Below are 23,737 nucleotides of genomic sequence, written 5' to 3' on the forward strand. Positions count from 1 at the left end.
GGTCTGCAAATCCTGAACAGCCATAGTGGTGAAAATTGATGTTGTTTTGGTATTGATATTCTAATCTTGGGTTTCATGCCAGTTTGGCCATAGTGTGAGTAGTCTCTACAGGGTACCTTGTAGACCCCAGGTCAATCCTGAGGTTGTAGTTGGTCTGTGATAAAGGATGCTAACTTCCTGTGTAGTTTTTAAGTGGTCACAAGATTGCGCTTTTTTTATGATCTTCACTACTTTTCAGAGAGGCCACAAATATGAGAAATGATGAGGGATTTGCTGTAATCTAGGTTGGAGGGGAGGGGCTATGGAATGTTAGGATTCTGTTTATCTGTTGGGAAGGTAGCCATTGGCTAAAAATGGTATTTTGTATATGGTTGAGTTCTCCGGTGAGTGCAGTGATATCAGAACAGATTAATTTTGCCCTGTGGACTGGGATTTTTATAGTGCTGTATTGTTTGAGGTGTTATGACTGTTGATGAATTTATTTATCTGTGTGTGTGTAGGGGGGAGGAAGGTGTTCTGTAGACAATGAAGGCCATAGATCCATCTGGTTATCTTTTAACTAAAGTTGTCTAGGAAGGACAAACTGTTGTTACTTTCTGTTTCTTGTGAATTGGATCCTTGGATGTTGGCTGCTTGGATGTGGGGCAATTCTGCCCCACTCAAACATACTATTTGGCTATGCTATGAACACATTGTCTACATAGCATAGTATGTTTGAGTGGGGCAGAATTTAAGATGTCTCTATAAAGAAGTTTGTCAACTGAGGAGCAAAGAGAATCCGATGACTGTGTCCTCTATTTGTTTGTAGAATTTTCCTTACCAAACATAATAGCCTGAGTTCATGGTGAATGAAAACAGGGTTCAATATTGAGAAGAAATTCTGCTTGAATTAAGCTAAAGTATCTTTAAGAAAGACAGACCTGATGGCCAGTCTTGGGTGGGGGAGGAGTTCTTGTATATTGGACTTATTAAAAAAAAACTTGGCCACTTTCATAATGTGAAGAGGTGTTGCCAGTCATATGGGAGAGAGCACTTTTAAATATTTGGCTAGATTGTAGGTGGCCAAGTCTGTACTGTCTACAAGGTACTTCCTCTTTATGGATTTTTGGAAGTTCATATATTGGGAGGGGGGAATTAGAATGTTTTAGTTTGTTGGTGGAGAGCTTGTGTAGCTCGGTGGATGTGGCGTTTGCACACCACCGCGCTTGAATGCACGAAGGGAGACTTTGTTTCAAATCTAGTTGTCGACCAGAGGAAATTTTTCTAAGCCTTTTTTTGACCGGTTCCCGAGTTAGTTGAGCTCTGGTGCGGGAAAGCGGTTTTTTTCATCCCATAAACTCAGGAAAATCGACCGTAGAACCCACATTATTTCAAACATTAAGTATATTGTGTTAGAGTTAGGGACCATGAGATGGTGGCACTTGTTGAGCCGTCTCTCTTCACTGCGTGTCGCTTAATTAGTGATAGCCTTTGGCCAGCTATCTCTGGTTGGCTGCCAGTGGAGATTGAACTGCCCACTCAGTCTCCAAAAGTCAGATAGGGCTAAACGGCTTCACCTACTCCCTATATACGGGAATAAAAAGGCAGTAGCTGATTTTTTTTTTTTTTAGTTTGTTGGTCACCTCTTCCCAGAATGTGACATTTTTTAAAAGATTATTGATGGTTGTGATCTGTTTGTTGTGGAGTCAGAGTTTAGTTGGCAATAAGTTGACTGGTCTTTGAAATATGCAAAATTATCAGAAAAAGAACAACACATGAAATCCAGTTCTTTAATACTACAAAAGTAAAGAAACCATTGAAAATAATAAAAATATGAAAATTTTGAGAAGAGCTTTGGCAATAGGGAAAAAAAGTTGTTACTCTGGTGGAAAAGAATAACAAAAAAATAAGAGAGAGAGAAATGGAATAATAAACAGAATTAAAGCATATTAGGAAGAACTTTACAGTGATAAAGAAATTTAGAGACAATAAGCTTCAAGCATGGAAGAACTCCAGGAGAAAATTGGATTCAAGTGGAATGATTGAAATTTGGAAGAAAGGCAGTGGCTGACTATTTGGCAAGACTCTTCATATTTTTAAAACAGAAAAATATCCCAGAAACATGGAACAATATATTAATAATACTTATTTATAGAAAGGGTGAATAGGAGAATATTAAAAATTACTGATCCATTAGTTTATTAGCAGCAGTGTGCAAAATTTACAAAAAAGTAATAACAGAATAATGCAACGGCTTGAGTATATTGCAATCAGAGGAGCTGATTCGGTTTAGACATCGTTACAGCACCCATTGATCATAATCATAATTGTAGGCAAATTATAGAAAACACAAATGAATATAATAAACCTCTCTCTTTAGCCTTTGTGGACTGAAAGAGCATTTGATCCTATCAAAATGTCAAAAACCCTGTCACCACCTCATCAGACTGGCTGATCAGTTTTAGATGAAAAGTCTATAAAAGCACTAATTTGTTCCTGTAGTAGGGTGAAACTCTTGTGCTTCTAAATGCATAGCAATGTTTTCAGATGAAAGTGGTGTTGTAATTTTACACAATTGGGAATTACTTTGTATTATCCTACATTATTATTATTAACACCAGATCTCCAAAGACTCATTGCAGGAGGCAAACACTGTTACACACAAAGCCCATGAAACCATGATTTAAACTCATTCACTTTATCTGCATTCACCACAGTATCAGGCACAGCATTCTGCTGACAACCACTCTCCATGCAAAGAACCTACTCGTTATGCCTCTGATCACACCCTTATATAACATCCAGATATGTCATCTTGTTCTATCCCCTTCCCCCATTCTACAAAAAACTTCTTCCACATTACCTGGTAACAACCCTTTATTAACTTAAATGTCTCAATCATATCTCCTTTCTTTCTCCTCACAAGGCTTTGCAAACCGCATTCCCTCAATCTCTCCTCACATCCAGTTATGACCCTAGTCAGTCTTTTCTGGAACCTTTCCAACATATCCTGATCACCATGAAAACCAGGGATGGAATAAGTGAAACATGGTTGAATGAAGATGATATCCTAATGGGAATAAAAATGGAAGGGTACGGTGTTTTTCACAAGGATAGAAAGGACAAAAAGGGAGAGGGAGTGCTGCTGTTGATAGCAGGGTAATTATGTTCACATAAAGTAGAAACGAGAGAGGAAAATAGTGGCTGTGAGGTGGAGGTTGACAGGAAGAGATAGGTGGTGATGAAGAAATGTATAAGCAACTTCAGTTAGTAAATATAGAAAGGGTGATTATTATGGGTAATTTTAATTATGATGGTATAAGGAAAATGAATTTCTTGAGAGACAGCTATCTCAGACATTTTCTTTTATGTATAGGAGGACATGTGAGTCGAGAGTTTTGGATCTGACATTTCATCAGAAGATGTAATTGCTTTCCTAAAACAATGTTTTAGGAAAGCCAGCCTATTTAGTTGTTTTGGTAGTTTCAATTTTAACTTACCAAACTTGTGGACCTTATGTGTTATTGAATCTCCATTGATTATACACTCATGAGCAGTTGAATTAGAGATACCTGCCTAGTAGTGGGTAGCCCCCTTTCTTTCGCCTTGATGATGACGGCGCTGCGACATGGCATGGACTCCAGGCACCGGAAGCATTGGGGAGCCAAACTGATCTATTACTGCTGCACAGCCTCCCACAATGCACAGAGATTGGTCAGAGCAGGGTCCAGGGCATGTATATCTCTCTCGACAGCATCCCAGGTGTGTTCAATAGGATTGAGTCAGGGGACCTCGGGGGGCCAACCAAGCATCCTCATGGTCTGTGGAATGTTCATCCACCCACTTGGCCACAATTTGTGAGCGGTGGGCCGGTGCATTGTCTTGCTGTAGGTACAGATCTGCTGTTGACGCAGAAATGGGTGCACATGATCTGACAGCAGTTCCCTGTATCGTTCGCCGGTGAGGGACGATGGTAGATGTACCAAGGGACCCATTTCATCCCAGTTCCCTTACGAGGATACCACCACCACCACCAGCCTGAACTGTACCCTGCTGGCACGAGGGATCCATCATTTCATGTGCTTGATGACACACTCGTATCCTGCCATCGTTGTGTGCCAACATGTACCTCGATCTCATCAGTCCAGGCGACCTTTTTCCATGCATCGAGGGTCCAATGGCAGTGTTCCTGCACCCATGCTAATTGTTGTGCCTTGTGACATGCAGTGAGCAGAGGTACCCTAGTTGGCCAGTGGCTTCTGTACCTCATAGCAAGGAGATGGTTCTGGATGGTGTGGCTGCTCACACCTCATTGTTGTCCAGCATTGAATTAGCGAGTGATCTGCAGCACTGTAGCCCGTCTATCCTCTCTTACCATCCAAGCTAGCTGACACTGTCCCCTGTCATCGACACGTTGTACACCATAGCAGTTTTCCCTGCCGTCTGTGGTTTTACCTGATTCCATGTACTCACGGTACACTCTTGACACAGTGGCCTGTGAAAAGCCCAGTGCCTGCACGACTTTGGAGATGGAGTGCCCCATACATTGCTCTGACTATCTGGCCTGCGATCGAATTCGCTGAGATCTTGAATCTTCCCTATTCTGTGCTCGACTATTACTCAGACTGTCAGTACAATGTCTGACGACATCCTCATCACACACCACATGGCACTATTCCATTTGCCAGAGCGACCACAGCACCATTTCACCAACATGGAAGGTATCTCTAATTAAACTGCTCATGAGTGTATTAAACCTAATCTTTAGGCATGTACATTGATTATCATATATGATGTTATTTCAAGAAATCGATAATATAGACTAAACGATAACTAAAAATTTACTTATTATTTCCTATATATCACCAAAGTTAAATTGGCATCTTCTGAGAATGATGCATTTATATCAACATGCACACAGGCACACTTCAGTAAATGAGGTAGAACAGGAGAAATACTGGAAGGTCTATAGTCCGATAACTACACCACCTGTTAGCTTTAGTTGGGTGATCTTGGTCATTGGCTTGATTGTTTGCAGATGAGGGTTTATCATATGAAAGCAGTTTGACTGAACAATATTTGGTCAGGCTGTGATAGTTTGTGAGAGCTGCAGCTCATTTGAGGAAACACTTCCCATATTTAAATTTGCTGTGGTTGAGTAAGGTGCCTTTTTTCCCCATCAGATCCTGTGATGGATATCTAATTCGGAGCATCCAGTAGTGTTGGTAATGGATTTAGTTTTGGCATTCTGATATTCTGATGCTGGCTGTCCTGCTGGTTTGGCCATACTACAAATAGTTGCAGCTGCAGGGTACGCTGTAGATCTCAGGTAAATCCAGAGGTTGCAGTTATGATCTTAAAAAAGTATAATCTTGTGACCACTTACAAACCACACAGAAAGAAACACTCTCAAAGACCAACTGCAGCATCTGGATTTACTAGGGGTCTACCAAATGCTCTGCAACTTCAACTGTTCATATTATTGTTCCTTTTCTTTAGTGTTTCATGATGATCAGCATTCATTTTACACAAATTATGGAGACTACAACTGTGTTATAAATAATTATTTTAATTTCCTGATGTATCGACCTTCATATTAAGGTCATCATCTGGAGTACACACACACACACACATACATATACAGAGACAAGCTAAATTACATTTCACACAGTATGCTGAAGAGACAATGATTGAATCAATGGTTATTCTACTGGCCTGACCTCTAGTGAAAATAAAATAAAATTACAATAAATAAATGAAATAAAATAATTTACTACATCAAAGCTATAATCTATTTAAGACAATATCAGAGAAACATTCTTTCACATAGAAAGTTTTGTTATATTAGATTTAGGATCCTGGATTAAGTATGGTCCTGTTTATAATTAATTCTTAGGGAAAAAGGTTAAGTGGGTAGAATATATACCTACCATATTCTTGGGATTTTTAGACGAAAATGACATTAAATATAATAACTATGGTCAAGCTAGTCTTTCTGATAGTACCCTGAACACTTTACATAGAATTGACTGGAAAAGCACCTGTTGTTTACATCACACCAAATTCATATTATTGTCAAACCAGCAGGACAGTCAACAACATCAAAATATCAGACTACCAAAACGTCTCTTTCCACCACTGTGGCTGCTCAGGATTCGCAGACCATGCTCCAGATGCCTGTCATAGGATCTGATGGGGGGGGGGGCATCTTATCCTGCTGAAGCAAGTTTAAATTTCAGATGCTTTTACTCGAATCAGCTGCAGCTCTTGAATTATCCCAACCTGAACAAGATGCTTGCATCAAACTGTTTCTCATATGGGAAACCCTCATCTGCAACAGTTAGCCCAGTGGCAAAGAACACCCAACCAAAGTGAATAGCACATTTTCAAAGTGAATTGCACGTGTTGAAAAAAGTGTATTAATTCCTGAGGATGCCAATCTTGGGCAACATATTATTATTACTATTATTATTCCTGATACCTCCAAGGAGTCCGAAGACTCATCGCGGGAGGACACCTACAACTGTCCCTACACCTAACCTCTATTACGAATCATCTCCATCAACGCCATCTACCGCCACCTCCAACACCACCACAACTAGTAATAATAAGTAAATAGGAAATAATAAGTAAATGTTTGGTTATTATTTAGTCTACATTGTCAATTTCCTGAAACATCATGCATGATAATCAGTATAGCCTAAACACCAAGATTACAGTAATACCAAGGTAGCACAAACATTTTTTTTGCTTACTGGTGAAGTACCAGTTAAAGTGCTGTTTCTGTTCATTATACAAAGGATCTTTCCTTGAGTTGATGCAGTTAGCTCTGATGCATTTACACAATTCAGAAGTTGCTAATGTTTTGTTTTGTATAATGGTGTATGTGGGAGAGGACAACTTGTCACAGTTGCAGTATTTTAAAAATGAAATTAGGTGAATCCTGCTGACATCTCTAAGCATCTGTGGCTGTTACACATGTTGTACAGGTTTCCAGTATTACCACAGCAAAAGTTTGGTTGATTCAGCTAGTTATCATACACAAATCAAACTTAAAAATATCCCACTCAAGGAAACCTTAGAGCTAATCCAAGCTAAATTTCCTCCCAATATCTCAGTCCTATTTCAGTTCACAATGAACTCAGGCTATTTCGTTTGGCAGGGAAAATTCTACAAACAAATAGAGGGGACAGACATGGGTTCACCTCTCTTCCCACCCTTGGCCAACTTCTTTATGGAGACTTTTGAAACTCTGCCCCACAAAAACCAACCATATGGCTTTGCTACTATGTTGATGATGGATTCGCTATTTGGCCACATGGCTCTGATACACTCCTCTCCTTCTTAACACACTTAAACAACCAACACCCCAGAATCAAGTTCATCCTAGAAAAAGAGGAAAACAACAGCCTCCCTTTCCTAGACACACTAGTTGCCCACCAGCCTGATGGAACCTTGGTTTTCTCAGTTTATAGAAAACCCACCCATACAGGCAGATACAGTCACCAACAGTCTCCCCCCCCACAACAATATGGAGTTATTAAAACACTATACAACAGGGCTAAACTAATCTGTTCAAATGACAATGCCCTAACCACTGAACTAAATCACATCCTCAACACTTTCTCAGCCAATGGCTACCCCCTCCCCCCCCCCAAAAAAAAAAAATCCAAAAAATATTGAAACCAGTAAACCACAACCCTCTCCCCACTTCACAACAAGGATTACTCTAATTCCATCATCATTCCCTACATCTGAGGCACCTCAGAAAAAATTACCAAAATCTTAAAAAAACATGACTTGACCTCTTGTTACAGACCATATAGAAAATTGGCATCCCTTATCTGCTCCACTAAAGACCAACCTGGTGTATATATAATAAATCAATGCATTCACTTAGTTTTATTTACCTTACATGTATGTAACAGCATGCATGACATATAACAATCTATTATTTATGATTACTAATTAACTTAAGGAATTCACAACATACACTAGAATATAAATTAAATTAAACTTTCATATATATTTCCAATATTTTGGAAATGTCATGTTGCCATCTTCAATGGAACTTAAAATAAAGACATATGCATGCAGGCACTACACACAGTAAATGAGGATGAAGTGAGGAAGCTACTGTTTCTCCTAAAAGTCCTGATGGTGCCCCCCCCCCCCCAGCAGGCTATGTAGGTATTCTTGGCCATGAGGCTGAAGAATACCACAAGGACTACATCCGGTTTCACCAGTATAGCTACTCTGGTCTTGCAGACCATGCTCTGGATACACGCCACAGAATACAGTGGAAGAAAGCCACAATAATACACTGTAGCAAGTTCAAATTGAAAGACTTTTCATGGAATCAACCTCAGCCCTAAGAAACATGCCAAACCTCAACAAATTTGGTTGCATGAGACTGCCCCAAATTTGAGAGACATACATCAGGAGACCTTCAGCCTAATGGCCAAGAATACCTACATAGCCTGCTGGGGGGGTACCATCAGGACTTTTAGGAGAAACAATAGCTTCCTCACTTCGTCCTCATTTACTGTGTGTAGTGCCTGCATGCATATGTCTTTATTTTAAGTTCCTTTGAAGATGGCAACATGACGTTGCCAAAATATTGGAAATATATATTAAAGTTTAATTTAATTTATATTCTAGTGTATGTTGTGAATTCCTTAAGTTAATTAATAATCATAAATAATAGATTGTTATATGTCATGCATGCTGTTACATACATGTAAGGTAAATAAAACTAAGTGAATGCATTGATTTATTATAAACATTTGTTTATTGGAAATTTTAATTTAAATGTATTAATTTGATATGAAAAAGTTACTTGTTTGCTTGAAGTGTGTGAGATTTATTGTTTTCAAGTGCTATAATGATAACACATAATGGCAGCTCATTTTTCTTGTTTCATGACTGAAAAGAAAACGGGAAGTATGACATGCAGTGGAGCATGCATGGAGTGTGAACTACTTGAGTAAAGTGAAAGGATTTTTGGAATTGATAGTGGATATTTAGGAAGTCTTTTTTATAGAAAGAAAAATGTTTAAATGCTGTCAATTGTTATGTAATGATAATGATGACTGGACAACTACTAGGGGAAAAGAAGATATAAAAGGTTGAGTTTTTTATGATTATCTGTTGTTTTTTTTTTGTAGTCTTTCATATAGAAAAAAATAAAGTTTTGAATTTAAAGGAGATTAAAAGATAGAATAAAGTGAAGATGATTGGTTTATAGAGAAAACTGGCAACTAAATTTGCAAGTGTTTTTGTGATTTTTAAAAGGGAATGCTGTAGTGTTTGAATTAAGGATTTCAGATCCAGAAACTTTATTTCCAGAGAGGTAGAAATAAAACTGCCTTAAACCCTTGTATACCTAGAGTCCGAATAATAAATCAAGTAGGGGTTAAATGGATGAATAACACCATTAAGCTTGAGCTGCAAAAAAAGAAACAACTATGGAGGGAATTTAAGGAGAAAGGTGACCGGCAGGCACATGAATGGTATAAAGCACAGGCCAGAAGGGTGACGAGTGTGGTAAGAAAAGCAAAAAAGGATTACGAAAGAATATTGGCCATGCAGGCTAAAGAGAATCCTAAACAGTTTTTTAGATATGTAGCAAGTAAAAGGAAAAATGTACATGGCAGAATGATTTTAAAGAATGCTGATGGTAGGGAGTTAACTGAATCAGTTGATATAGCTGAGTTACTGAGTGAGCACTTTGCAAGAATATATCATCCAGGTGGTGACATTGCAGAAACGAATAATCCAGTAGATTATATGGGAATTGTGGTGAATGAAGTGGAGGTGAGTAGTCCATTGCATAACCTCAATGTCAATACATTTGTGGGATTGGATGGTATACCAGCTCGTGTAGTACGAGAAGCAGCTAAAGAATTGTCAGTATCCTTGACTATTTTGTTTAATTTGAGTCTCGGGTCTGGGTTAGTCCCGAGCGGGTGGAAGGAGGGAAAAATAGTTCCACTGCATAAAGGTGGTTCCAAGACTGCTGTTGTAAATTACCGATTGATTAGCATATCAGGAATCATTGTCAAGGTCTTAGAGAAATTAGTCAAGAAAAGAATACAGGATTGGATAGATGAAAATGGGATATTGTATGGGGGACAACATGGTTTTGTGAATGGTAGATCATGCCTCAGTAACTTGCTCACGTTTTATAACACAGTGACAGCTGAACTGGATAAGGGTAATGGGTTTAGTGATACTAATGGACCTTGCCAAGGCCTTTGATAGGATATCACATGGAACCCTAATCAGTAAACTGGAGCAGATGGGGATAGATATAGGGCTGGTGAACTGGATAAGAGGGTGGTTGAAGGAGAGATACCAGAGAGTGGTTTATTCAGGAGTGCATCTAAAAGATGGCTTGTGACTAGTGGAGTGCCGCAGGGCTCCGTTCTCGGACCACTGCTTTTCAATTTGTTCATCAATGATATTGGAAAGGATTTGAGAGGAAATGTTCACTTGTTTGCTGATGATGCAAAGTTGGGTAGAGCAATTGTGAGTGCAAGGATGTCAAAATTTTACAGGATGATTTGGATAGTTTGGAGGACTGGGCTAGGAAAAATGGATGTCAGTTTAATGGGGCAAAGTGTACGGTTATGCACTTTGGGGTGAAAAGAACAGCAGCAGTATATCACATTGGTGGTACCGTACTCCAGGAGATTGATGAGGCCAGGGATTTGGGAGTGCTGGTGGATAGGGAGTTGAAGTTTAGGGGGCACATTGCAAAAGTGACTAAAACAGCTCACCAAATCACTTGGCTTATGAAAAATACTTTAACATGCAGAGACAAACAAGTTGTTGTTCCTCTGTATCGAGCCTTGATAAGACCCCATCCTGACTTCTGTGCCCAGTTATGGGCACCAGGGTTTCTTCGTGATGGGGAGTAAGTGAAGAGGGTCCAGAGACGAGTGACCAAGATGATAGCAAGACTGTGGAATGAACCTTATGAGAACAGGTTGAGGATTTGTGGGTTGCAGAAATTGGACGATAGGCGAAGGAGGGGTGATATGATTGAGACATTCAAATTACTGAAGGGTTTTTATAAGATTGATCCAGAAGATATTTTTGAAAATATGACTGGTGGTGGGAGGACTGGGGACCATGCATGGAAGTTGGGCAAGAGCGTGGTTGACAAGGGTGTTAGAGTTGGTTTTTTACTTGGAGAGTGGTGAACGAGTGGAATAAGCTTCCAGAGTCTGTTGTGGGTGCTACGACCGTGAATGAGTTCAAGGCAAGATATGATAGATACTGTGTGAATGTTGAATAGTTGTTCCAGACATGATGTCAGGGCCTCCCTCGATGAGTCTGTCGACTCCTTGGAGTTTCCCGGAACAATAATAATAATAATAATAAATTTGTTGACAGCCACCTTGATCAAATAACTTCGCAGTGAATGATCATCATCATGCGTATTAGGCCTAGCATGGCCTGTTCTGGCCTTAGAAGTCATCGTTGAATCATTTAAGAGGACGTCCTGGTTTTCTTTTTCCTAATGGCTTGTACTTTATGGCTTTTTTTTTTTTTTTTTTTGGTAATCTTTCTGTTTTCATTCTTTGTGACGTGTTCCAACCATTTATGTTTATATTTCTTAATTTTTTCTATTACTGGTTCTTGGTTTAATTCTTTCATAATTTCTTCATTTCTTTTGTGATCAAATAGGGTATGCTCTGCAGTTTTTCTCATAAACTTCATTTCTGCTGTTGTTAATCTTTGTTTGTCTTTTTGTTTTATTGTCCAGATTTCGCTTTCATACATTAGGACTGGTAGGGCTAATGTATTGTATACTTTTAGTCTGGTTTGTTTTTGAACTGGGCTTGGTTTAAATATAGAGTTAATTACACCTGTTATTTTTAAATAGTTTGCAATTTTTACGTTTATATCTTTTTCATTTTCATATGTGATCATACATCCTAGGTAGTTAAATGAATTCACATGTTTTAAGATCTTGTTATCTATTACTATTTTAGTTCTTGCTGGATTTGTCCTTTAAAGGCCATAGTTTTTGATTTTTCTGTTGATATTATCATACCATAATCTTTAAATATCTCATTTAGATTTAAGATAGCTTTCTGTAAGTTATCTTCAGAATTTGTAATTATTATTTGATCATCGGCAAAGAGGAGAGTGTTTAAGTTTACTGTAGGAGAAAGTTTAATTCCTTGATGTAAATTTTTATTCCATTTTATTATTATTTCATTTAAGTAGATATTAAAAAGAGTTGCTGAGAGGAGACATCCCTGTCGGATCCCTTGGTTTATCTCTCTCTTATATGATAGCTCATTATTTAATCTTATTTGTATTTGATTATTTTCATATATACTTATGATAGCTTTTAGGATATTATTTGGTATTTGTCTTTCTTTTAATATGTTAAATAACATGCTGCTTTTAACTTTGTCAAATGCTTTTTCAAAGTCAATAAAAGCAATATGTGTTTCTAAATTGTATTCTCTTCTTTTCTCTATTATTAATTTTAGGCAAAACGCCATTCTGCCCACTACAAAGTATCGTATTCCTATCCACCCACTGTTGGATATTACCTTTAACGAACCTTTCCAATACTTTAACAACCACTCCTGATATATTAATTGTCAGTAGTTTGGCACTTCTGTCTTGGAGCCTGCTTTATGTAATGGAACTTTTTTACCTTCTTTCTATTCCTTTGGAACCTTGCCTAAGCTGAGACAGACTGAAACAACTTCATCAGAGGCAATGCCAATTCTCTTGCACATTTGGTAATACATGGGCTGACATGTCATCCAGTCCCGCTGCTGTATTTACATTGATATTTTTCAATATACTGAACCTGCTGTTCATCTACCTCAATTTTGTCATGCATCAAATCTCTGTCACATCAGCAACTCAAAATCTCCACCTGGGATGATGATAATGATACAGCTTTGCAAAGTGATCACTCAACTACTCAACTATTTCTTTTGTCTCTGTCACATTTCTGTGATCAGAAATGATAGTTCTTGTTTAGATGACCATCAAGTGGTAGTGCACATAATTTATTTTGGTATTATATCCACTAACATTGGTGAAGTAAATATCTAGCTTTTATTTTATCAGTGTGACCATTAAAACTGAACGTTTTTCACATGTTTTAAGATTTTAGTCATTGGGATGAATAGAATACAGTGCAAATAGTTTTTAGGAAAGAAGTGGACATAACTTTTTTGTTTTTCTAATGCAGAATTATATTATTGCCTATTATTTTCCAAATTGAACATCTCTCCTTGTGACCCTCCACACACTCACACTGCTGCTGCTGACAATAAGATCCTGATATTCCCCTTCCACGTGGAAATTCACCTCTTGATTGAACGAGGGATAAGGGTGATATGTTGCTTATAATGAATGAAATTATTGAAAAGCTTTGCTAAAAAAGTATTTGAACTGTTTAGTTTAGTATTTTTTTCTGAAATTTTTCTTTTATTTTTAGGTTGTCTTGGTTTGATATTGGCATCTCGTGCAAAGAATGTTATAGGAGTAGATAATGCTTCACTTGCAGTAGCAGATGCTTGTTTCAATGCCAAATTTAATGGTAAGAATTTTTTTTTTTATTTCAATTTATTCTTTAATATAGACTTTGAAAAAAAGTAATCAACACTAAATACAAGGATAATCTTCAGTGGTAGAGTGAAGTGGTCAAATATCAGAAAGGGGAGCTGAACAATGAGACTTATTTGTGAATATGGCCCCACAGAAGGTTCCACTAAAGAAGAAATGGAAGAATTTTCCGAGGCATTATATAAGGTAACTGACATAATGAAAAAGGAAAATTTGGTCCTTATTGGAGATCTAAACCGTAGAGTAGGAAATGATTACCAAACATTTTTGTATGAAATTTGTTGGAAAATTTGAAGAAAATCACAAAGCTAATAATAATGGCAAATGCCTGCTGGATTTCTGTTCAGGACATTGATTAGTTCTGACATAAAAATGTGCACAAATTCACATTGAGGGATGATGCAGGAAATAAGTCAAGTCTCATTAACTATGTTAAACACTGGTGTCTGAAACCTAAGGATGAACACTATTTCTGAAGATTACAACAATTCAGATAAATCAACTTATGGCAATTTATATGACTGGCAATTTTGAGTACAAAGTGGGTGTATGTTAAAATTTTCGAATTGCGTTCAAAGGGGTCACATGGTAGCACTCATCGGGATAAAAAGCAAAATGCTGCAGTAAGCGAATTGTGTTTGAACGAAACTTTTTGTGAAGAAATAAAGTTGCAAACTTGGATGTCTTAAAGACATCATCTAGATGATTTATTATTATTTGAGACCTCCAGGGAGACAAGGACTCATTGAGGGAGGCTATAAATCACCCAAACCAGCTATCATACTTTCCCTCAAATTCATTCACACTAGATGCACCCACTACCCCTAAAAGCAAATTATTCCTCACTCACTGCTCTCTGGGAGAAAAATCTAGCTTTTATCCCTTTCTGGATTGCAAATGAACTTTACTTACATGGATGCCCCCATGTTTTCTCCCCACCTTCTATTTAACGAAAAATTTTATCAGTTGATATCCTATAACACCCATTCAAAAGTTTATAGACCTCTATCATGTCACCTCTCTTTCTCCTGTTAACCAGTGAACCTGTAAGTAGTGGTGGAGTTGGCTATTTATAACTTTTTTCATTATTTTGGGAAGGACAGAGGTCATGGCAATTGGTTGGTAGTTTGACAGTAGACTTTTATTACTCTTTTTTGGAATAGGATAGATATGAGATTGCTTCCATGCATTGGGGTAAGTACCAGATATGTACATAAATTATAGAGATAATGCAGAACAGATTATTCTCATACACTGTGCTCCAGAGCACAGTGTTTGAGAACAGTTTGGGAAATGCCATCAGGACCAGAATACTTTTTAGTATCCAAGTTATTTAGTAGTTTTCTGATGACTTTTTGTTGAAAAACTATAGGAGGCATATGGTGCTTAGATTTCAATATGGAAGGAGATGATTTCCCTTGCTCATTTATGCAGGAGTTAGAGGAAAAGAATGATACCAGGAGGTCAGATTTATCTTATCCATGGGTGAAGTAACAGTGGTGCCATCAGGATGAGACAGATGGAAGTACAAGAGAGCAAAAGTTGCATCCAGAAGGCACGTCTTCCATTTGGACAGGAAGTGAGTTTTCTGCTAGTGGCCTTTATGAAATGAAATTTGGATCTGCTGATGACTGATTTGCATAAGTTGCATTCTTTGGTATAGGCAGAGTGTAAAGCTGGAGTTCTTGATGCAAGCCACATGCAGTAAGCTGAATCTTTTTTTTTTGGCTGCTTTGATACATTTTTGGTTGAACCAGGGCTTATAGAGTATGTGGATTATGGGTTGAATGGGGGATGAAGGCCTTCATACCAGTGAGAATAATTTCTGTTATATAGAAAAAGTGGATATTAAAGATCAGATATTATTTCAAAGATGAATATTTGTAGAAACTTATGAAAGTTTTGTAAAATTTGAACTGAGAGCTTACAAGGATACAAACCTCGCCATCGGAGTTTCTTAAGCTTCCACTACTTAAAAAAACTTGATTGCTGCTCAAGTGCTTGTATGTTTGCATTTTATTAGTGAATTTTTTTTAAGGTTTCACTGGCCTGAAAGCTGTTTTGAACTGGTTGGTTCACTTCAGAAACCTTAGAGCAAACCTTCTCATTCAGTGCTAAAGAAATCGAATGTCAGAGAAATGTATTTTTCGTAAGTGAATGCTCAGTCGGTGCATAAAAGTAATGACTAAATAAAGAACCATGCAGTTTCGTTTCAGTGATGTAAAATTGCATATATTAAAGATCTGATTTCTTTGACTTGTTGTTAGGGTCAGGTGAGTGGAAGCAATAGTCAGACCAAGGAAAGGAGTAGAAATTCCTGAGGTCATTCCAATTGGTTCAAGAAGATGTGAGGTCGGGAGTGGTTGGAGGAGGGATGTTTTCTGTGTGAGGAGACTTTTATAAGATTGTGAGCTGAGTTGCCAAGAGAAGAGTTGATCTTTGTGGTGCATCTGGAAGGAGAACTGGTCAAAATGAGATCTAGAGTATTTGGAGAGTGAAGAGGGTTATCAGGGATTCAAGTGGGTAAATGTACAATTTGATGTACATATTGTAAAGTATGCAGTTTAGGCACTGCAGGTGTACAGTAGTAGATGTAGCTGCAATCTGAGTTTCTCAGAAATGTGTGGTCTGGAAGACTACAAGTGATGGTGGACATCATTTATGTAAATGTCACGGATTTTAGTACAGTGGCTGTGAAAGTGAGTTTTTAGTGAACAGATTCTGACATGGTTTGTATGTTGTGGCTGGTTATGATGTGACTTTTTTGATGCATTGTCACTGTTATTGTTTGTGAGAGTCTTCATAGGTTTGATCATAAGTTTGATTGGATGAAAGGATATAATGAAGATGTGCAGTGAGAGAAGATAGACTCCTGGACATGGCTTCCATATAGAGAGAAACCAATCTCTGCCATGACGTTGCCTCGATAAGTGCCCCCCACAGAACACTACTCAGACTCCCTCTACAAGCATGAACTGGCAGAGTATGTGGCACTGGGATTATGCACCAGGTGATTGGAAAGGCTTCCGACTCTTTACTGACAAGTTACTAATAATAACAAATTTAGTTTAATCCTTTATCCAAGTGTAAGCAAACAAAGTTTGCACCTGAAGTATCTTCAGGACTGAGGTAACTCGTGGTAAAGGTGGACCAAGCTCTCATCACTCCTTATCTTAGTACTCAGCATTCAATATCATTCAGTCCTGAAGATACTTCAGTTGCTTACACTTGCACGAAGGATTAAACTAAATTTATAGTCTAACCAAGTGGGGAAAACTTCCATCTTTCTCTAAATCCAGAGTAATTTAATAATAAGGTGAGACACCTTTTGGCAACTCGTAGAGGTAAATATGACTTCTTTATTGCTTCCACCTTGGTATCACCACCTCTGGGTCTGGCTCCCACTGATTAGACCTCAATAAAGGTCAAAACTGGTCTGGGTAGGGCCCTTCCCTTAATGCATATCATTATACATGTCTGCAAGGAGATGTGCTTTGCATTATGGAAGATACTAAGACAAGGAGTGATGAGCACTTGGTCCACCTTTACCAAGATTTGCCTCAGTCCTGAAGATACTTCAGGAGCAAACTTTGTTTGCTTACACTTGGATAAAGGATTAAACTAAATTTATTATAGTCTAACCAAGTGGGGAAAAAACTTCCAACAAGTTACTGAGAAGTTCCGGATCATACACTAACTGGTGACTGGCCTGTGTCACTACTATTTTAACAGTACTCCATTTCAACAGTACTGCTGTACTGTTGAAATAGAGGAATTTCTGGGTTTCTAAGTATGGTTGTTATTGCCTTGAAGGGTATCATTCATGCTGCATAGAGAAGAAAAGGGGAGAACAGAAACTGAAATCCCTGCTCTGGAGACCAGACATGGCATTTGCCACTTCAGACCTCCAGTAAGCCAACCTGTAGCATTTCACTGGACAATAAAGAGCATCGCATCTATCCTAGTGTCTAGTTGGCATTCCCTTGAACTAGGAAGGTATCCCTTTTTAGTGCAAAAACTAGCTGGTTTTACCAGCTTGTATTCCTGCTACAAAACTGTCCACTTCACTGGATGACAGGATCGACTTGAGGCTGTATATTGTGTATCACCATTGCCTATTAGTGACACATATATTTTTGCTTCAGTATCCTATAATGAAAAAAAAAAAAAAATGTGAAGAGCTGCTACTTAGACTCGTTTTGGCATTTGCTCGGGTCTCGTCAGTGGCAGCAAGACCTAGGAAGATTCCAAGATTAGCTCATAACTGTTCTGGCACAATGGGTTGTTTAGACCTGTGGTCCCTTATCTGTTTGTCAGATCTGCAAAGGAACTTTAATTTAGGGATGATTATTAAGCACTTGGCATGCCCATTGTGGGCCAATATGTTTGTTTTAGAGTATTTGACTTTCCAATTTTGGACTTCTGGCAGCAAGTTAAAACTTGCTGCACAGCATGGTTTTGGGACATTTGTATTTTTCAGAGGCATGCGCAGTGTAGTCTGCTGCCTGGCAGATTAATGAATTAGGGTGAATGGCATCATTGGCAAAGAATTTTGCAGCCTTTTGCATAGAAAAGTTTTGATCTCTGGATACTTGGTTTCTTGCTGTAACTGTAGATTTCTTACAAACCATGGTGCATTGAATGGTCTTCACAAACATTTGTTTTAGATGATCTGTAGTTTGTTAATATTTGAATCCACTCTGACTCCAGGCAGGTGAGCCATACATCAGGACTGGACTGATCAGCATCTTGTATAAGAGTAGTTTAAGTTCTTTGCTTAGCTGGCTACCATAATTGAGTAATGGGTATAGTTCTTCTGTTTCGCTGTTTGCTTTTGAGCAGACATGATCGATATAAGTTGTGAAGCAAAGCCTTTTATCTGGTTGTATCCCTAAGTATTGTGCTACTCGTTACCATGGAATGGTGAGGAGTGCCAAACACGTTTGTTACTTCCATTAGCACTACCCCGGTTGGTATCACTGTGCTCTCCAGGGATACTCTTCTTGTGAACAGCACTGCAGTGCTTTTGTCTGTGATGATATCAGTTCACCATTTTTTTGAAAATTGTTCTAGTTTTGATATTGTGTTTTATAGTTTTTCATGATTAGCAAAACAAGTGTTCTCTGCCAGGTTGGCAGGAAAATGACCCAGAGGAAGACCAAGATATAGGTGGATTGATACGGTACAAAGGACTTTAGACGATAGAAATATAAGATCTGATAATGTTGGAGTCTTGACAAGTAACAGACTGATCTGGAGGAAAATTGTAGATAGGAAGTTAGTAATGATAGGAAGTTAGTAAATTTTTCATGTAGTACTATCATATCCTGTACACCCTTTGAGGGTACATGTCAGGAATTTGATGATGATAGTTTTTCATTTGCTAATCTAGGGAGGAGGGAGCATTCCAATCCATTATTGCTGCATAGGATGTCAGCGCCAACAGATGAAAAAGAGCAGACATGATAACAAGGAGCCCTGGGGAATGCCTGCAGTGATTTTGCATTTAGCAAAATCACATTTTGCATCTTCACTGTGAGATTTGCATTCAGTGAGGTGGAATTTGGTAAGGTTGACCAGTTGTAGTTTGAATTTGGGCTTCCAGGAGTTGGAAAAGATGCCCATTCTGCCATATTTTGATGAATGCTTTGGAAATGTCAAGGAAAATTTCTCTTGTATTCTGCTTCCATTTGAACCCTAAACCAATGTTATCCACAACTCTCAGAACTTTTTCAGTGAATTGGTTCTCTGAAATCCTGATTTTATTGAGGATGAGATTTAATGTTTTAGTTACTTGCTGAAGTTTTCTTATAGAACATGCTGATTGGGCAATAGTTTTTGAGGAATTGTACTGCTTTTCATAGTTTGGGGATTAAGGTTACGTTGGCTACTTTCTGTTGTGCTGGAAAGTAGTAATATCTCAATAATTACATTAATAATAGCAGCAATATGCATTATGACTTTATGGAACAAGAATTTGATGATTTTGTTAGAAATCCTATCTGAGCCTGGTGCTTTCCTCTTAAGTTCGGTAGTGATTTTGCAATAAAAGTTGAGCAGCTCTCAGATGTGAACTGTAGACTAAAATGCAGAAAGATTATTGAAAAGAAAATGAAAGACTTTGAGAACAGGAATCAAGCCTTAGAGATTCACTGGCAAACTCTAAAGAAAACATTGATTGATTCTGCCAGAGAGGCATGTGGTGAGGTTGTCTGCAAGGATAAAAAAATCAGAACTCCCTGGTGGACACAGGAAGTTAAAGAGGCAGTGAAGGAAAAGAAGAAAGCGTATCAAAAGTTCCTGGCAAATAAGTCAGCTTTTACTCTTAGAACACAGAGACAAATGTAAGAAAGCTAAACAGTGTGTAAAACTAGCTAAACAAAAGTCATGGGAGGATTTTGGCAAGAATATAGAAAATAAATATCAAGAAGGTGGCAAAATATTCTGGAGGTTGTTGAAGAAGGTTAGGAATGGAGGAAAGAGTGCTGTAAAAGGAGTTAGAGATGATAAAGGTGACGTGAAAACAGAAGAAAAAGATATCCTTGAAGTATGGAGTAATTACTTTGAAAAACTGCTAAATGAAACAAGCAGTGATGACAGCACAGTGATAAACAACACTGACCAGGCATGCAGTCAGGAATACATATCCATACTTGAAGTAGAAAAAGCCATCAAAGGCTTGAAATGTGGAAAGGCAGCAGGAGTAGATGATATTCGACCAGAAATGCTGAAGTACGGTGGTATAAAAGTCTTACAGTGGCTGCACTGCATAGTTCAGAAAGCCTGGACAGAGGGACGAATTCCTGATGATTGGAGTAGAGCTCTCATAGTACCCATATATAAAAAGGGAAATAAAACTGAATGTGAGAATTACAGAGGTATTTCCCTACTGAGTGTTCCTGGTAAGATCTATGCAAGTATACTTGAGAAACGGTTGAGAAGAATTGTAGAAGAAAAGCTTGGTGAAGAACAAGCTGGATTCAGGCCAAATACAGGCTGTCAGGATCAGATCTTCACTTTATGACAAATAGTCGAGAAAGCCTGGGAATATAACAAAGATCTGTATTTAAGTTTTGTCGATTTGGAAAAGGCATATGAAAAGGTGCCAAGAGAGAAGCTATTCAATACGCTGCAGTTGTATGGTGTCAATGGGGCATTATATCAAGCAATACTTAGTCTTTATTTGAGTTGTAAGTCAGCAGTTAGAATTGAAGGAAGTACAGGAAGATGGTTTAATGTTAAATCTGGTGTAAGACAAGGATGTACATTATCCCATCTGTTATTCATTATCTATATGGATCACATTATGAAGGAATGTGGTATTAAACCTGATATCAAAATTGGAGATGTTAATGTCAGCTCTTTGCTTTATGCGGATGATGTTATACTTCTAAATAAATCCGCTACAAGTCTGCAAGATTCTCTGACTAAATTGAATAGCTGTTGTAATAGATATGGTATGAAGGTCAGCAATAAAAAGACGAAGACAATGAAAATAGGCAGAATCATTGAAAATGTCAACTGTGTTGTGAATGGAGAACCTGTGGAACAAGTAAAACATTTCAGCTACTTAGGCACGATTTTTACTGAAGATGGTAAATTAAATATAGAAATAGACAACAGAATCAGCAAAGCTGGTATGGTGGGAAGTCAATTGAATAAATTCATTTGGAGTAAGAGAGAAATTAGGCGGAACACTAAATTAGCTGTATACAAGACGTTCAAACCAGTTTTAACTTATGGATCTGAGAGCTGGGTCAGAAGTAAAACACTTGACCAAAGACTAGAGACCGCAGATATGAGAGTCCTGAGAAAGATTAGAGGCGTGAACAGATGGCATCAATGGCAATATCATATGAAAAATGAGGATATTAGGAAAGAACTTGACATTGTCAGCATCCAGGAATGCGTTAGCAGAGCTAATCTCAGGTGGTATGGTCGTTTAAATAGAATGGGAGAGGAAAGATTAGCAAAACAAGTGTTCTCTGCCAGATTGGCAGGAAAACGATCCAGAGGAAGACCAAGATATAGGTGGATTGATACGGTACAAAGTGCCTTAGACGATAGAAATATAAGATCTGATAATGATAATATTGGAGTGTTGAGAATTAACAGACTGATTTGGAGGAAAATTGTAGATAGGAAGTTAGTAATGATGTAATTTTTTCATGTAGTACTATCATATCCCATACACCCCTTGAGGGTACATGGCAGGAATTTGATGATGATGATGATGATGATGTGATATTGCATATCTCAGTGGAGGATGGTTGGATGAGGTTTTCATAGTCTGTGTATTTTAGCATACAGCATACTCAGCTGTGTACTTTACTAATTAAGTCTAGATCTACATGGGTTTAGTTTATGTTATACTGCTGTAGGCTGTCAGCAAAAGTTTAAACTTAGCCTGGATTGCAGTAAACGTAAATCTTTCACATGGATTAGTAGGAAGGGTTTACATTGCATAGAGTTTCATTTTCCAGAGCACGTGTTCCTATTAAGTGTTTTTTGGTTTAAGGGCTTGTGCCTTGTATTGCTCTTCATCTTTTTGATCAACTTTTTTCTTATATACAGTCTACAGCGTTTTCTCTTCATTTTTAATTAATTTTATTTTTTTGCATCTTTTATTTAATAATACTACTCATCCATCTTACACCTATTTGATGTATCTTCCTTAACTTGGATATACAGTGATATTGCTCTTTCAGACACCCACTAACTATCTCCCATGTTCTTTAATGTTTTTTCCTTTCCTTTGTGTGTGTGCATACATGTGCAAGCACAGTATGGACTTTTTCATGCTACTTAAGGCCTGCAATAAATGGGGGTGGGGGTGACTAGACACCCTTTTAAGTATTTCTCATGAAATAGTTAAAAGGGTGTCTAGTCAGTCTTCTATGATATGGCTTCTGTTGAAAGCGAAGGAAATTGGACCTGCTGAAAGGAAGAAGAGGATAGGAAGACAGCCACTGCCTACAGCATTCCAAGATCAGGTTTAAAGTGACTCTGCCTCAAAAATTCCTGTGTGTTATTTGGAGAACTGAAAGAGGATTTGGAAGAACAAACTGGAGTTTTGGCTAGCTATGCAACTGTCAGGAGAAGACTCATTTGACAGGGACTGATAGCCAGGCACCCTTAAAAGAAGCCCTTATTAACCAATAAATGAGATTGGCTCAGTTAAATTGGTGCAAAGAGCATGCTAAACGGACCACGGATTAGTGGAAAAAGAGTAATTTTTTCTGATGAGAAAATGTTTAACTAGCAGGACACTGATGGCAGACAAACAGTTCGAAGACAATCAGAGGAAAATTTTAACCCTGACGGTCTACTGTCAACAGTCAAATTCTCAGCCAGTCAGATGATCTTGGGGTTGCATGTGATATCATGGTGTTGATCACTTGGATTTCACAAAAGGTTCAGTGAACACATAAGTGGACCAGAAAATTTTAGAATTGCTGCCTATCATCAGAGACCAGTTTACCATAACGATGAACTGCGTCTTTCAGGATGACTCTGCCACTTGTCATAGGGAAGAAAGTGTAAATAATGCTATTGTAACCCTAAAATGTATCATATGAATTGAGTTTAATACTTAAAAAAGGTTTAATTTTTGGTGCAGTTTAATAAGTTGCTCAGTGAACACTTGATTCAGTGACTGCTGGCCAGAAAATAGCCCAGATCTCAAACCCATCGAGAATTTGTGGCACCAAATGGAGACTGAAATACACAATAAGAAGAAGAAGCCAAAAATACTTTGGGAGCTCCAAGAAGTCATTATAAGGTTATGGAAACTATGAATTGACAGTTGTATCCATCAGGAAATTGATTTTGTTAATGCCCCACAGATGCCAAGCTGTAATAAAGCAAGAAGAGGGCCCATGACGTACTAAACAGCAAAAAGTGAATTTTTAGCTTTCAATGTTGTAATAGATTTCACGGTATGATATGAAATCAGATGGATAAGAAAATAACTATTTATTAACTTAGAAGCTAATATTTTGCTGGTATTTAGCTTTCAATGTTAGTAAAACTCTTCAGCTGAACTAAATGTGGATACCGGTATTTGTTTTTCCAGTAAAAATATCACTGTTGACTCCATTTTGAAATATTCACAAATTTGTCAAGTTTGTTGTCACTTCCTAATTATGCC

General features: G+C 38.0%; 1 protein-coding gene across 1 annotated transcript in view; it reads left to right on the forward strand.

Annotated features, from left to right (window-relative positions):
• LOC150096445 (tRNA (uracil-5-)-methyltransferase homolog B-like) overlaps positions 1 to 23,737 on the forward strand; it is a 261,744-nt gene that overhangs the window by 224,548 nt on the left and 13,459 nt on the right. The window contains exon 10 of the mRNA XM_090409068.1: positions 13,460 to 13,561. Within this exon, the coding sequence (XP_090265194.1) occupies positions 13,460 to 13,561 (102 nt within the window). The remainder of the gene's footprint in view (positions 1 to 13,459; positions 13,562 to 23,737) is intronic.

This window comes from Typopeltis vanoorti, chromosome 19 (genome assembly GCF_054136105.1).
Source record: "Typopeltis vanoorti isolate ZY-2024b chromosome 19, IOZ_Tvanoo_1.0, whole genome shotgun sequence".
NCBI lineage: Eukaryota > Metazoa > Arthropoda > Arachnida > Uropygi > Thelyphonidae > Typopeltis > Typopeltis vanoorti.